Source organism: Hydra vulgaris, chromosome 02, assembly GCF_038396675.1.
Source record: "Hydra vulgaris chromosome 02, alternate assembly HydraT2T_AEP".
Lineage (NCBI taxonomy): Eukaryota > Metazoa > Cnidaria > Hydrozoa > Anthoathecata > Hydridae > Hydra > Hydra vulgaris.
The window spans coordinates 40,932,595-40,943,756 of record NC_088921.1 but is presented as its reverse complement, the minus strand read 5'-3'; the positions used below and the strand labels follow the sequence as shown (position 1 = coordinate 40,943,756).

Here is an 11,162-nt window from a genome sequence, read left to right as displayed (position 1 = left end):
TAACTACATTTTGATAAAAGCGTAGAATTGTTTCCATAAGTAACGATAACTAATTTGATTTAAGATATATAAATAGTTAAAACAATTTTTTGGATAATTTTACGTAAAATAATAACTGCTTAATTTAATTTAAGAAGCCAGTTTATGTGGGTTAAATATTTGGCTTGAAATATTCAATTGAAAACAACAGGTTTAATGCAATGTTTTTTTGCGTCCCGTAAGTAACACAGCATATAATCAACTATAATTCCTTAACTTATAATAATTGAACAAAATTTCAATATACGGGAAAACAAATTAAATGATTTTGGGATGATTCATAAATATATAAACATCTAATCTGTTAAAATAAAAAATATATATTTAAAAATGTGACATTACGAAAATAAAAATGTCCCGTAAGTAACGGTGGAATTGCCCAAGAAAACATCATAAAACTACAGTTTAAAACAATAATTATAAACCCTATTATAGTTATATTATTATAATTAATTATAATTATAAAACTACACTTTACAACAATAATTATAATTACCCAAATAATTGTAATAAAATAATATCAAATAATAAGTTTACAACAATAATTTTAAACCCAAATAATTATAATAGAATAATTTTAACCCCCCCCCCTCTCTCTCTCTCTCTCAAAAAAAAAAAAAATGTTTAAGAAATTGTTTTAGTTTTTTTCAAAAAAAATTCAAAAAAACATTGCAAGTATGTTGATTTGACCTATTATTCTATCAATCTGACAAAATTTAAAAAACTAAACCCCTGTTACATAATTATTTTTATAGAGAACAAACAAGATATACACTTTCTCTTATTAAAAGTTATAAATGGGATTGTGTAAAAACTATGAGAATTCTTCTTGTTATGAAATTAAAACCAAATGATTCATTAACTTTCAGTACTCTTGACGCAGAATGCAATGCGTTTGGCGGTTTTAAATATTTTAATTTTTTATATATTTGTTAAACACCCACTCTATATTACAAGTAAGGTAAATAAAAAGTTTCAAAAAAAATCTCTAGGATCTAGGAATTTTATTTTCAAGAACATCCTTGAAGATTGTTCTTTGTTCTTTTGAGTTCCAGAACTCAACTGCACATTTTAAGATTTTAAGATCCGTTTCAGGAATTATATTTTTTAAATCAATAATTTTTATTTTTTCTTTGTGTTGCATTAGTTTCTCTATATTTAATTTATGACTATTGCACAGAGCCTTGACGCTATCTACAAAAGGTCGTGGACCTGAGTTCAACTGCGACTTAAGAATATCAAATGTCATTTTATTTTTCAACAGGCGAATAAATAAGTTTATCTTATTTTGTTGCGTAATTATAGATATATCTTCAATACAAAATAGGGGATGTATGTAATTTTTACTATGTTTTGAAACGTTTAGTAGTGACTTCAGTGCAATTCTTCCTACTATATCAAGCTTTTGCAATAACATTTCTTTATGGTCGCAAAGCTCAAGACCATACGTTAGTGTTGGAACAGCTAAAGTTTTATATAACTGGACAATAGAGTTTGGGTGAACAAAACGAATTCCAGCTTGAATTAAAGACTGTATTACTGCCCGGAAATGGGATATTCGGTTATCAATGTTTAAACGATTAAGTGAGGCAATTGGTGAATATTTTGTGTCCCATATAAATCCTAGATGAGTAAGTTTATTGTCTAGTTTTATTTTTTGGTGGTTGAGTGTTATCGTGCATTTTTTAATTTGATGTGTTCCGGTGACCAAAAACTCGGTTTTGTCAGCATTCAATTTTATGCAATTTTCTTTTGTGTAAATGTTACAGATATTAATTAGCTTTTGTAGGCCAGAGAGGGTGGAACTAAGAAGTATAATGTCATCAGCATATGCTACAACACCCGTGTAGTTTCCATTTATTGATGTTCCTACGACACTTTCATTTTGTAAGGTTTCTAGTAGGTTTTGAGTGTAAAGATTGTACAAATGAGGCAAGAGAATCGATCCCTGTCTCACTCCTTGCGTTAGATAGAATGGAGTTGATTTGCAACCTAGATAAGACACAGAAGCACTACTCTCCCTGTATAATGACGATATTGTATTAAAAATATACAGTGGTAATTTTTTATTATTGTACAGTTTCTCAAAAAATATATTTTCAGGCAGTTAAATTTAATTTTTCAACTTGTAAAAAAACTGTTTGTCCAAACATCAATGAGTATATCTTGATAAAAAACGCAGGGAAAGTTACATATTTAAATATTAAGTTGAACGAATTATGTAAAGTCTGCCTTGATGGTTCTACTGCAAAGATTTTTTATCATCCATTTTGTTTATTTGTAGAGGCGTTTTAAGAAGATAAAGATGAACTTAATTCAAATGATATACCATTATCATTTATAATTGATGAACGTTGTTCCAACTTTATATGTTGCACGATATTTAATAACTACTTTAAAAATTAACAGATTACTATGAAGCCAAACTGATCGGGCTTGGATTTTTTGATAAATAATACGTAAGACACTAATGATATGTTGGTGTAAAAATCTAATCACGATCTGCTAGGCATGGATATGAGCCAGAAGACATCAAAGTAGGACATGCTTTTTTACATGTATTAAAATGTATTCATTAGATAATTAAAAGCAATTAAGAAAATAAAAAAATATTATCGTATTTAAAATCACAAAAAAATGTTTTTAGGGAGGGGGTATAAATTTGTTGCGTAATGTAAAGGGGGGAATCGGTAAACGTGACAATATGTTACTAGAGGGAGAGTGAGGGTAAAGGGTAAAGTATTGTCAAAAATTATGTGACGTTATTTATGGACGACCCCTTATATAAATAAAGGGTGCAAGGGGAAGACCGGTGATGTCACAATTTTTTCATTTTAAGAAAACGACAAAAGAAAGTTTGAAGAAGCTATGCTTAGTTTCATAATTTCTTTTTAGATTTTAAATTTAGTATAATGTGTTAATTTTTTTTAATGATTTATTTAATTGCAATGATGCAGCAACATACTTGCTATATAGTAGGGCGAATAGCTCGAAAAATCCGAAAAATGGGACATCGCTGGTTTTCCCCATGCAACCTTCAAATTGATATTCCTATTACCGCGTATATTTATTTCGCCGAATTTTATTCTTGTTTCCGCTGTTATTATGGTACAACGGTTTTAACGTGGTACCCCGCGTTCGAATTAAATAACATAACTCTCAAATCGGCCTTAATATCCGCGAGGATTTTTTAACCCATCTAAATTTGTTAATAATCTTCACAAAATTATAAATTATTTATAATTTAGTGTCACCATTAAATTTAGTAAACGATGGAATTGTCGGATCCCAAATTTTATTCTGCAAACGATGTTAATACATATTTATCGACTGAATCTGAACGACTTATCGAAGTGCTGGAGGAAAGTTTTGTTACTTTTAGCACAAAACAAGCTGGTTTTATTCAACCTCAAAGAATGGCTGTAAATATAACTGAATACAACAGTTTAATGATGAAACCGTGTATTTCTCTTTCTAACCAGATTGCTTCATTTAAAATTCTTACTATCAATCAGTTAAATGAATCTAATTTTGGTTTACCAGTTATTCAAGGTGTAATAATTGTGTTTGATACTATTAGTGGATCGGTTAATGCCATTGTAGATGCCATTTCCGTTACAGATAGACGAACAGCTGCTGCATCAGCAGTTGCAGTAAAGCACTTATGCAAGGAATCTGACACAATTTTGGCAGTAATTGGAACTGGTCACCAAGGAGCAAGCCATGTACAACTCTTGTCAGCTTATAAAAAGTTTTCTGAAATTCGTGTATTTAGTCGTACTAAAGAGAGTTGTCACGCGTTTGCGAAAAAATATAATTGCATACCATGTGACTCAGTTGAAAATGCTGTCAAAGATGCAGATATAATTGTCACTGCTACAACAAGTATTTCACCAGTTTTATTTAAAAAGTGGATAAAACACGGTTGTCTTATAATTGCGGTTGGTGCTCCTTTATGTAATCAGAGGGAATTGGATGATGAAATTATGCTGACTAGTCAAATATTTACTGACACAGAAGAGGGAGCATATGCATCAGCAGGTGATGTTATTTTATCTAATGCAAAAATATATGGTGAGCTTGGTAATGTCATAAATAAAACATTAAATATTGATTGGAATACAACAAGAGTGTTTAAATCAAATGGAATGGCAGTTCAAGACTTAGTAACTGTAAAGTTAATTTTAGATAAAGATAAAGAAAAAAAAGATTTATTTTCTTAAAAGTGTCAATCTAAATAATATTTTTATATATTTAAACTTATTATAAAAGATATTTTTATATGAAAAATTTTTCGGCATGAGAAAACATGAAGCATTAGTTTTGTAAACTTTTGGTTGTATTAATTTATTTAGGGATAGGCAGAGTATTCTGTAGTTTATTATTTTTTTTATAAGTTTTTATTTGTAGTAAGTGACCAGGTATACATGTATATTTATATATAGATGTATACCTGGTTAGGTATACATATATACATATATGTATATATGTACATATGTACACATGATGGTAAGGAGCTGTTAAATGTATATATATATATATATATATATATATATATATATATATATATATATATATATATATATATATATATATATATATGTATATATATATATATATATATATATATATATATATATATATATATATATATATATATATATATATATATATAGATCTATAGTTTGTTGGCTTTGGGAAGAGCAGAAGGAAAAAAGTGATTCTTACGCCAACACATATGTCACTTTTAATTACTTTTGACTTTCGTCCAACATTTTCATGTTGGACGAAAAAAAAAGTCAAAACCATTAATTTAATTACAAATTAATTGTTATATAAAAAAACCACAAAAACGCAAATTTAATTGACCAGAATGTTTTTAAAAACATTCTGAATGTTTTTAAAACATTCTGAATGTTTTTAAAACATTCTGAATGTTTTTAACAATATAAACAATGTTTTTATTTTTATTTTTTTTAATAAAATATTTTAATTTTTTTTAATAAAATGTTTTTATTTTGATTTTTTTTACTGTAAATCATGCGCGGAGTGTTGCTACATCGACTATCTTATAGCCTGACTCGGAAGGGAGTGCTGCTGCATCGACTGACAAATAGCCTGACTCGCAAGGGAGTGCTGCTGCATCGACTGACAAATAGCCTGACTCGCAAGGGAGTGCTGCTACATCGACTGACAAATAGCCTGACCCGCAAGGGATTGCTGCTACATCGACTGAGGGTTTGGTTGGGGCAGGCAGTCTATCATTATTAAAAAAAAAAATATATGTATATATATATATATGTATATATATATATATATACACACACATATATATATACACATGTTGATAAGGAGCTGTTAAAAGAACAAAAATTATTTTAAAATATTTTTTTGAAATGAAAATGAACTAATAATAATAATAATAATAATAATAATAATAATAATAACAATAATAGTAATAATAACAATAATAATAATAATAACAATAACAACAATAATAATAATAGTAATAATAACAATAATTATATTAATAACAATAATAATAATAACAACAATAACAATAATAAAATATAGTAATAACTAGTAAAACAAAAATAAAATATTTAAGAATAATATATAAGAAGCATAGATTTTCTAAAAACAGCAAATATTTTTTTTTTTCATTTTTTTTAAATTTAACTTTACTTTCCCAAATTCGAGAAGGCCACTACAGATGAGTTGGCTACTTAATTGTGGTTATAACCTTCTCTCAACTCTATAACCTTAAAACACGAACCTTGACAAACAAGGCTGCTGCATGGAGAAACAAGTTAAGCGTGGTACTACCAGCAATGTGGTTGGGATCGAACTTGGAACTTCTCGCTTATGAAGTGAGCGTTCCACCACTACACCACTACCGCATTTAACATTTTAAAGTATTATATTATAAGTATAAAATTTAATTATGTATTTTAAAATATATTTAAATACATATGCGTGGCTTTCCTATATTTTTACCTTTCATAATAAATATATTGTTTAATTTTGATTGAATAAAAAGAAACAAAAAAATTGAAAAAAAGAAACAAAAAAATTTGTAATTTTTTAAAAAAAGCTAGAATTAAATTTTAGGCGGGGTTGTAAAAAACCCCATATTCAACCAGGGACAGGGCTGGGACCCTGGTCACTTCCTAACAGTATTCATGTATGTTATTAGAATGATATATGTTTTATTTGCATTTTTATTAACACTCTTATTAACTTCTGAAAAAAAAACTTGATAACCATATAAAAAAATGATAACCATATAAAAAAACTTGATAACCATATAATATTAATAAAAATTTATTTTAGGTATTTTTATAATAAATTTTTTTGTACAACATTATTAAATTCTAGTAATAATTTTATAAAAATTTAGATCTCAAATAATGTCAAATATAAAATCGTTGGAATACTCAACGCTTATTGTCCCTTATGAATTACTTAACAAAACATTTCGAAATGCCCAAAAAGTTATAGATCGTGAAGTATCTCATGTCAACTCAACTAGTGACAAACTGAAAAAAATATCTTCAAAAAATAAGGTATCAATTGAGGAAGTTACAAACGAATTTGACGTTTTGCTAGAACATCTAACCAGTCTGAAAGAAAAGTCAATTCACTGTGTTGATCTGGAAGAAGTTAGGCTTAACACGTGTCAACAAAGACTGGAACATGTAAGTAAAAATCAAAGCAGTACAGCTGCCAGACGAAATTTACATGATCGAATGCTTGTAAATTATTTTCTTCATTGTGGTTATCATGAAACAGCTATACAATTAGCAGAAAAATCATTTGTGAAGGAGTATGTAGACTTGGATGTTTTTTTAGTTGCACGGGATATTGAAAAGTCATTGAAAGAAAAAAATCCTGCACTGTGTTTACAATGGTGCCATGCTAATAAGTCCAAATTAAAAAAGCTCCAAAGTACTTTAGAGTTAAATGTTAGAGTTCAAGAGTTTATTGAACTTGTCAAAAATAATCAAAGATTGCAGGCTGTTTTATATTCTCGAAAACACTTTGGTAGTTTAAGTGATGTTACTGATTCTTATAAACTACAAAAAACAGTGATGGCGATTTTGGCTTTTAAAGTAGATACTGAGGTAAAACGTTATAAAGATTTGTTTAGTGACACACGTTGGGATTTACTGGTGGAACAATTTCGCAAGGAGAATTTTGCTTTACATCAACTAGACTCACAGTCTATAATGGAAGTTGTATTGCAATGCGGATTAGCATCTCTTAAAACACCTCATTGTTTTCATAAAGAGGAGCAATGTCAAGACTGTCCGGTCTGTAACAGACTTTTCAATACTCTTTCAAAGCCATTGCCATTTGCTCATTCAAGTCAGTCTCGTTTAATTTGCAGCATTAGTGGAGAACAGATGAATGAACATAACCATCCATTAATGCTACCTAATGGCTATGTATATGGAGAACGTTCCATACAGAGTCTGTTGTCTGAAGGTAATGGTGGTATAATTTGCCCTAAAACCAAAGATACTTATTCTGTCAAAGATTTGAAGAAAGTATTTATTATGTAATTTATATTTCATTGGAATGTTTGTTAAAATATTTTTCTAGTATCTTGTTTTAAAGCTCTGTTTTTATGCATATTTATTCATGTTTTTAAAGAAAAGTTTTTTAAATAAATAAAGTCAAGTTAAAAGTATTTTATTTTGGAGTTAAATAAGTAAAATTAAAAATATTTAGTGAAAATCAAGGATAATAAATGGTATTAATATTGCAGTTAAAGATTATATAAATTTATGTCTTTCTAAGTTTTCAATGGATAAAGTTGTTTGTCAAAAATTATTTTGTCAACAACTTATAGCTATTTCTGTTTTTAAATTGTCTCAAAATAAAGGAATAAATGCAATGTATGTATTATAATGAAGTAGATTCAAACATGATTCGCTCAGTTTTTGGCTTTTGCAAAGCATGTAATAATTTGAAAATTGTCTTCTATCGATCACAAGGTGACTATGTTAAATAATTTTTGTATTTAACAATGAAATAATCTAAAAAGTATTAACTTCTTTTGTGTACTGAATTTCACTGTAATCAGTTTTTTTTTCTGGAAGTTTTAGGGTATCAAGATAACTAGTAACAGTGTGCGAAATCTTGCTTTTAGAAAATAAGAGTTAATTTGAATTATTTCAAATATTTACAGATTGGCACTGTAACTATCTCAGCAAATCATCAGTGTATAGAAGTAGGTCTGGAAAAAGAAATGTAACAAGTTTTTCAAAAACAAAAAGTTGTTCCCAACAATCTATTCAAGAAGGGAATTATGATGCTGAGAGTTTTTGGAAAAGCATTGAACATGACATTGAAGATGAAAAAACTTTGGAATTACTTAAATCTACGCTTTATGAAAAAATGGAGGATGTTGAAGATGATGATCTTGAAAAAATATATGAAAATGAAGCTGATCAAACAGAAAATACACATAAAAAAAAGAAAAATGTTAAAGTAACTTTAACTTCAAAGTATGCTGAAAATAATCAGTTAACCCATCAAGCTGAAAACAATGTTCTAGCTGAATGTGATATTTATATATACTTAGGAGAGGTAACTGCTTTTGTTTGTAATATTAAAGCTTTGTTATGTGTGTTATTGGTAATTTTTTTTTACTCATAGTAATTATTTTATTTATTTTGTGTTGATTTTATTTTATTTTTACAGTGCATTATCTTGCTTTTAATCATGTTTAATTATTTTAAAATTTCCTGTCTGACAATTCTGTCTAATATTGTTATTGATGTATATGTATCAATGGCCATAATTTTAAATTTTCAAATTATTTAACTCCCAACTTCATTTCTTGCTCGAATCGTGAAAATAATAATTTGTATAAAATTTTTATTAGGAAAAAGTTGATTATCATTGTCTATGAAGTTTCTAAACTTTTGCTCCTAAAGTTTATTTTTCAGATGGAAAGTTTAAAAATAACCAAATAATGATAAAATAATGGCCAATACTACATAGTTTATGAAATTATAATGCTGTTGTCTTTAAAAAAGAGCACTGAACCATACTGCAATAGAAACTTTTAGTAGAGAGAAAAACTTATGAAGATATCAAGCAGCATTTTGGTACTTGTACTTGTTCATCAAGATTCGTGTTTCGGAGTTACAGAGTTGAGAGTGGGTTGTAACCTCAACTTAAGTAGCCTCCTCGACTGTAGTAGCCTTCATGGCCTTGGGAAGGTGAACTAAAATAAAAAAAAATTAATTAAAAAAAAAATTACAAATAATACTAACTTTTCAAGGCAAAAAATATTGTTAGGAGTCCCTCAAATCAAAACATCTTTAGGTTACCGATAGTGATTAACCATAATCACCAATAATCACCAATAGTGATTAACCAACAATGTTATTTTGCCAGTACCGGAATCAAATTGAAAGAAGTTTTTTATTTATCGAGAACCAAAAAGATATCCAAACCATAACTAGAACCAAAATTCAAAAGTTGTTCAAAGTTTTGGGAAGCTATTAGATAATTTAAAAAATCATTTCCTTTTTATTATTTTGGAAGATGAATGAATTTTGAAAGATTAAATAAATGTTCAATTCAAATATCAATAATTCAAGTATCAAAAACCTTGTTAAAAAAAAAAAAAATCCTCAAATACTCTGCTTTATCTGTTTTTAGTTAAAAGTTTAAAGTTAAAACAGAACTAAAAAATGAGTTACAAATAATTAAAGACTTATAAATAGAAAAATTCTCTAAAGAGTGTACTCCGATAATCTGAAGATGATAAAAACAAATCTCATTTGTACACTTTTTGTTTAATATTTCCATAAAAGTAGGAGAATAGCACTTTTACATATAGAATTAGTATTTAAAAGCATGTTTAAAAAAACTATTTTTTTAAAACTTGAAAATAATGACTTTTTTTATTTTCAGCTTAAAAACAATAGTTTTTATGCATTTCTTTAAAAAAAAAGTTATATTTTTGTAAATTGATTATTATTTTTATATAATTTCACTTCTTTTGAGTACCAGGTTGACATACTTTAGAAGAACTTTTATTTTCAAAATTTTAGGCACCAGTCAAATTTTTAAGGGTCTTGAGCTACCCCTAAAATAATTTTTTGTTCAAAAAAATTTTAAACATAGTGTTTTAGTATTATATAGAACAAAGTAAAGGGGTAGGAACAGGTTTTTTTCAAAAATGTTGTTTTAAGAGCCACTCTAAGAATTAGTTATTCTATCATAAAAATGAAAGCAGTTTGCAAAAAGTTTTTCACAGAAGAAAATCTGCAACATTTATTTTTCAATACTTTAATAAAAGGGGTAAACAGATTCTATCTGTTAACCAGCCTCAAACCCTTTCTTAATCTATTAGGCTAGCCCAGATGTATTTTTAACACATTTTTTCCATTTTAGAATGTTGAATGCTGGATCTTGACTCAATGCATGGAATTTGCTTGTATCTCTGTTTTTATGACTAGGTAACTCATTCTATTATCTCCTAATGAGGGTACAGCTCTTAAACTCAGTTTTATGGTTCTGAGGCTGGCTGGTAGTCAGGTTTCCCAAAATCTGTGGTAGCTCTTAGAGAGGCTGATTCCATCAACAGCTGAAGAATATCAAAGTATTAACAGTGCCATGTTGCACATGGATGGTGTCCCTGTTTGTACTTTTGGTGTGCATTGCGGAGGCCACATTTGGAGCCCTTTGTTACGGCTTAGCGTTTATTAATAGTAATGAGGCAATTGCTTAGGCTATTAAGCAGTGTTCTGAGCTTTAATTGATCTATGCTTTGAGTCAAGTTTTTCAACAAATTTAAAAATGAATAAAGTACCAAAAACTATAAAACACAAAAAACCATTCTCATCACCAAGTTCTCAAAACCTATCATTCACCAATATTCGTGGTCTTCGAAATAACTTTTCTTCTGTTGAGTCTTATCTCTTGCAAAGTTCACCAGACCTACTTGCTCTTTGTGACACTAATTTTCAGCTGTCTCATTTTGCAATCTTAGTGTTGATGGTTATATCCCTTTAATTCGTAAAGATTCCAATAATCACATGCTTAACCTGTGAATTTACATTCATAAGAATTCACCCATTTGTTGTGAAACTAGGTTTGAA

General features: G+C 28.2%; 3 protein-coding genes across 3 annotated transcripts in view; all 3 read left to right on the top strand.

Moving 5' to 3' along the window:
• The first annotated feature begins 3,182 nt into the window (after positions 1 to 3,182).
• LOC101237510 (ketimine reductase mu-crystallin) lies at positions 3,183 to 4,332 on the top strand. The gene has a single exon (XM_065790930.1). It carries the CDS (start codon positions 3,312 to 3,314, stop codon positions 4,260 to 4,262), a length of 951 nt encoding a protein of 316 aa, XP_065647002.1. The 5' UTR covers positions 3,183 to 3,311; the 3' UTR covers positions 4,263 to 4,332.
• Positions 4,333 to 6,449: 2,117 nt separating this feature from the next.
• Positions 6,450 to 7,658, top strand: LOC100214920 (E3 ubiquitin-protein transferase MAEA). Its single transcript, XM_065790929.1, has one exon. The coding sequence runs from the start codon at positions 6,450 to 6,452 to the stop codon at positions 7,602 to 7,604; it is 1,155 nt and encodes a 384-aa protein (XP_065647001.1). The 3' UTR covers positions 7,605 to 7,658.
• Positions 7,659 to 7,787: 129 nt separating this feature from the next.
• LOC100201150 (DNA-directed RNA polymerase, mitochondrial) overlaps positions 7,788 to 11,162 on the top strand; it is a 75,682-nt gene continuing 72,307 nt past the window's right edge. The window contains exons 1-2 of the mRNA XM_065790927.1: positions 7,788 to 8,039; positions 8,234 to 8,634. Coding sequence (XP_065646999.1) covers positions 7,934 to 8,039; positions 8,234 to 8,634 — 507 coding nt within the window. The 5' untranslated portion in view covers positions 7,788 to 7,933. The remainder of the gene's footprint in view (positions 8,040 to 8,233; positions 8,635 to 11,162) is intronic.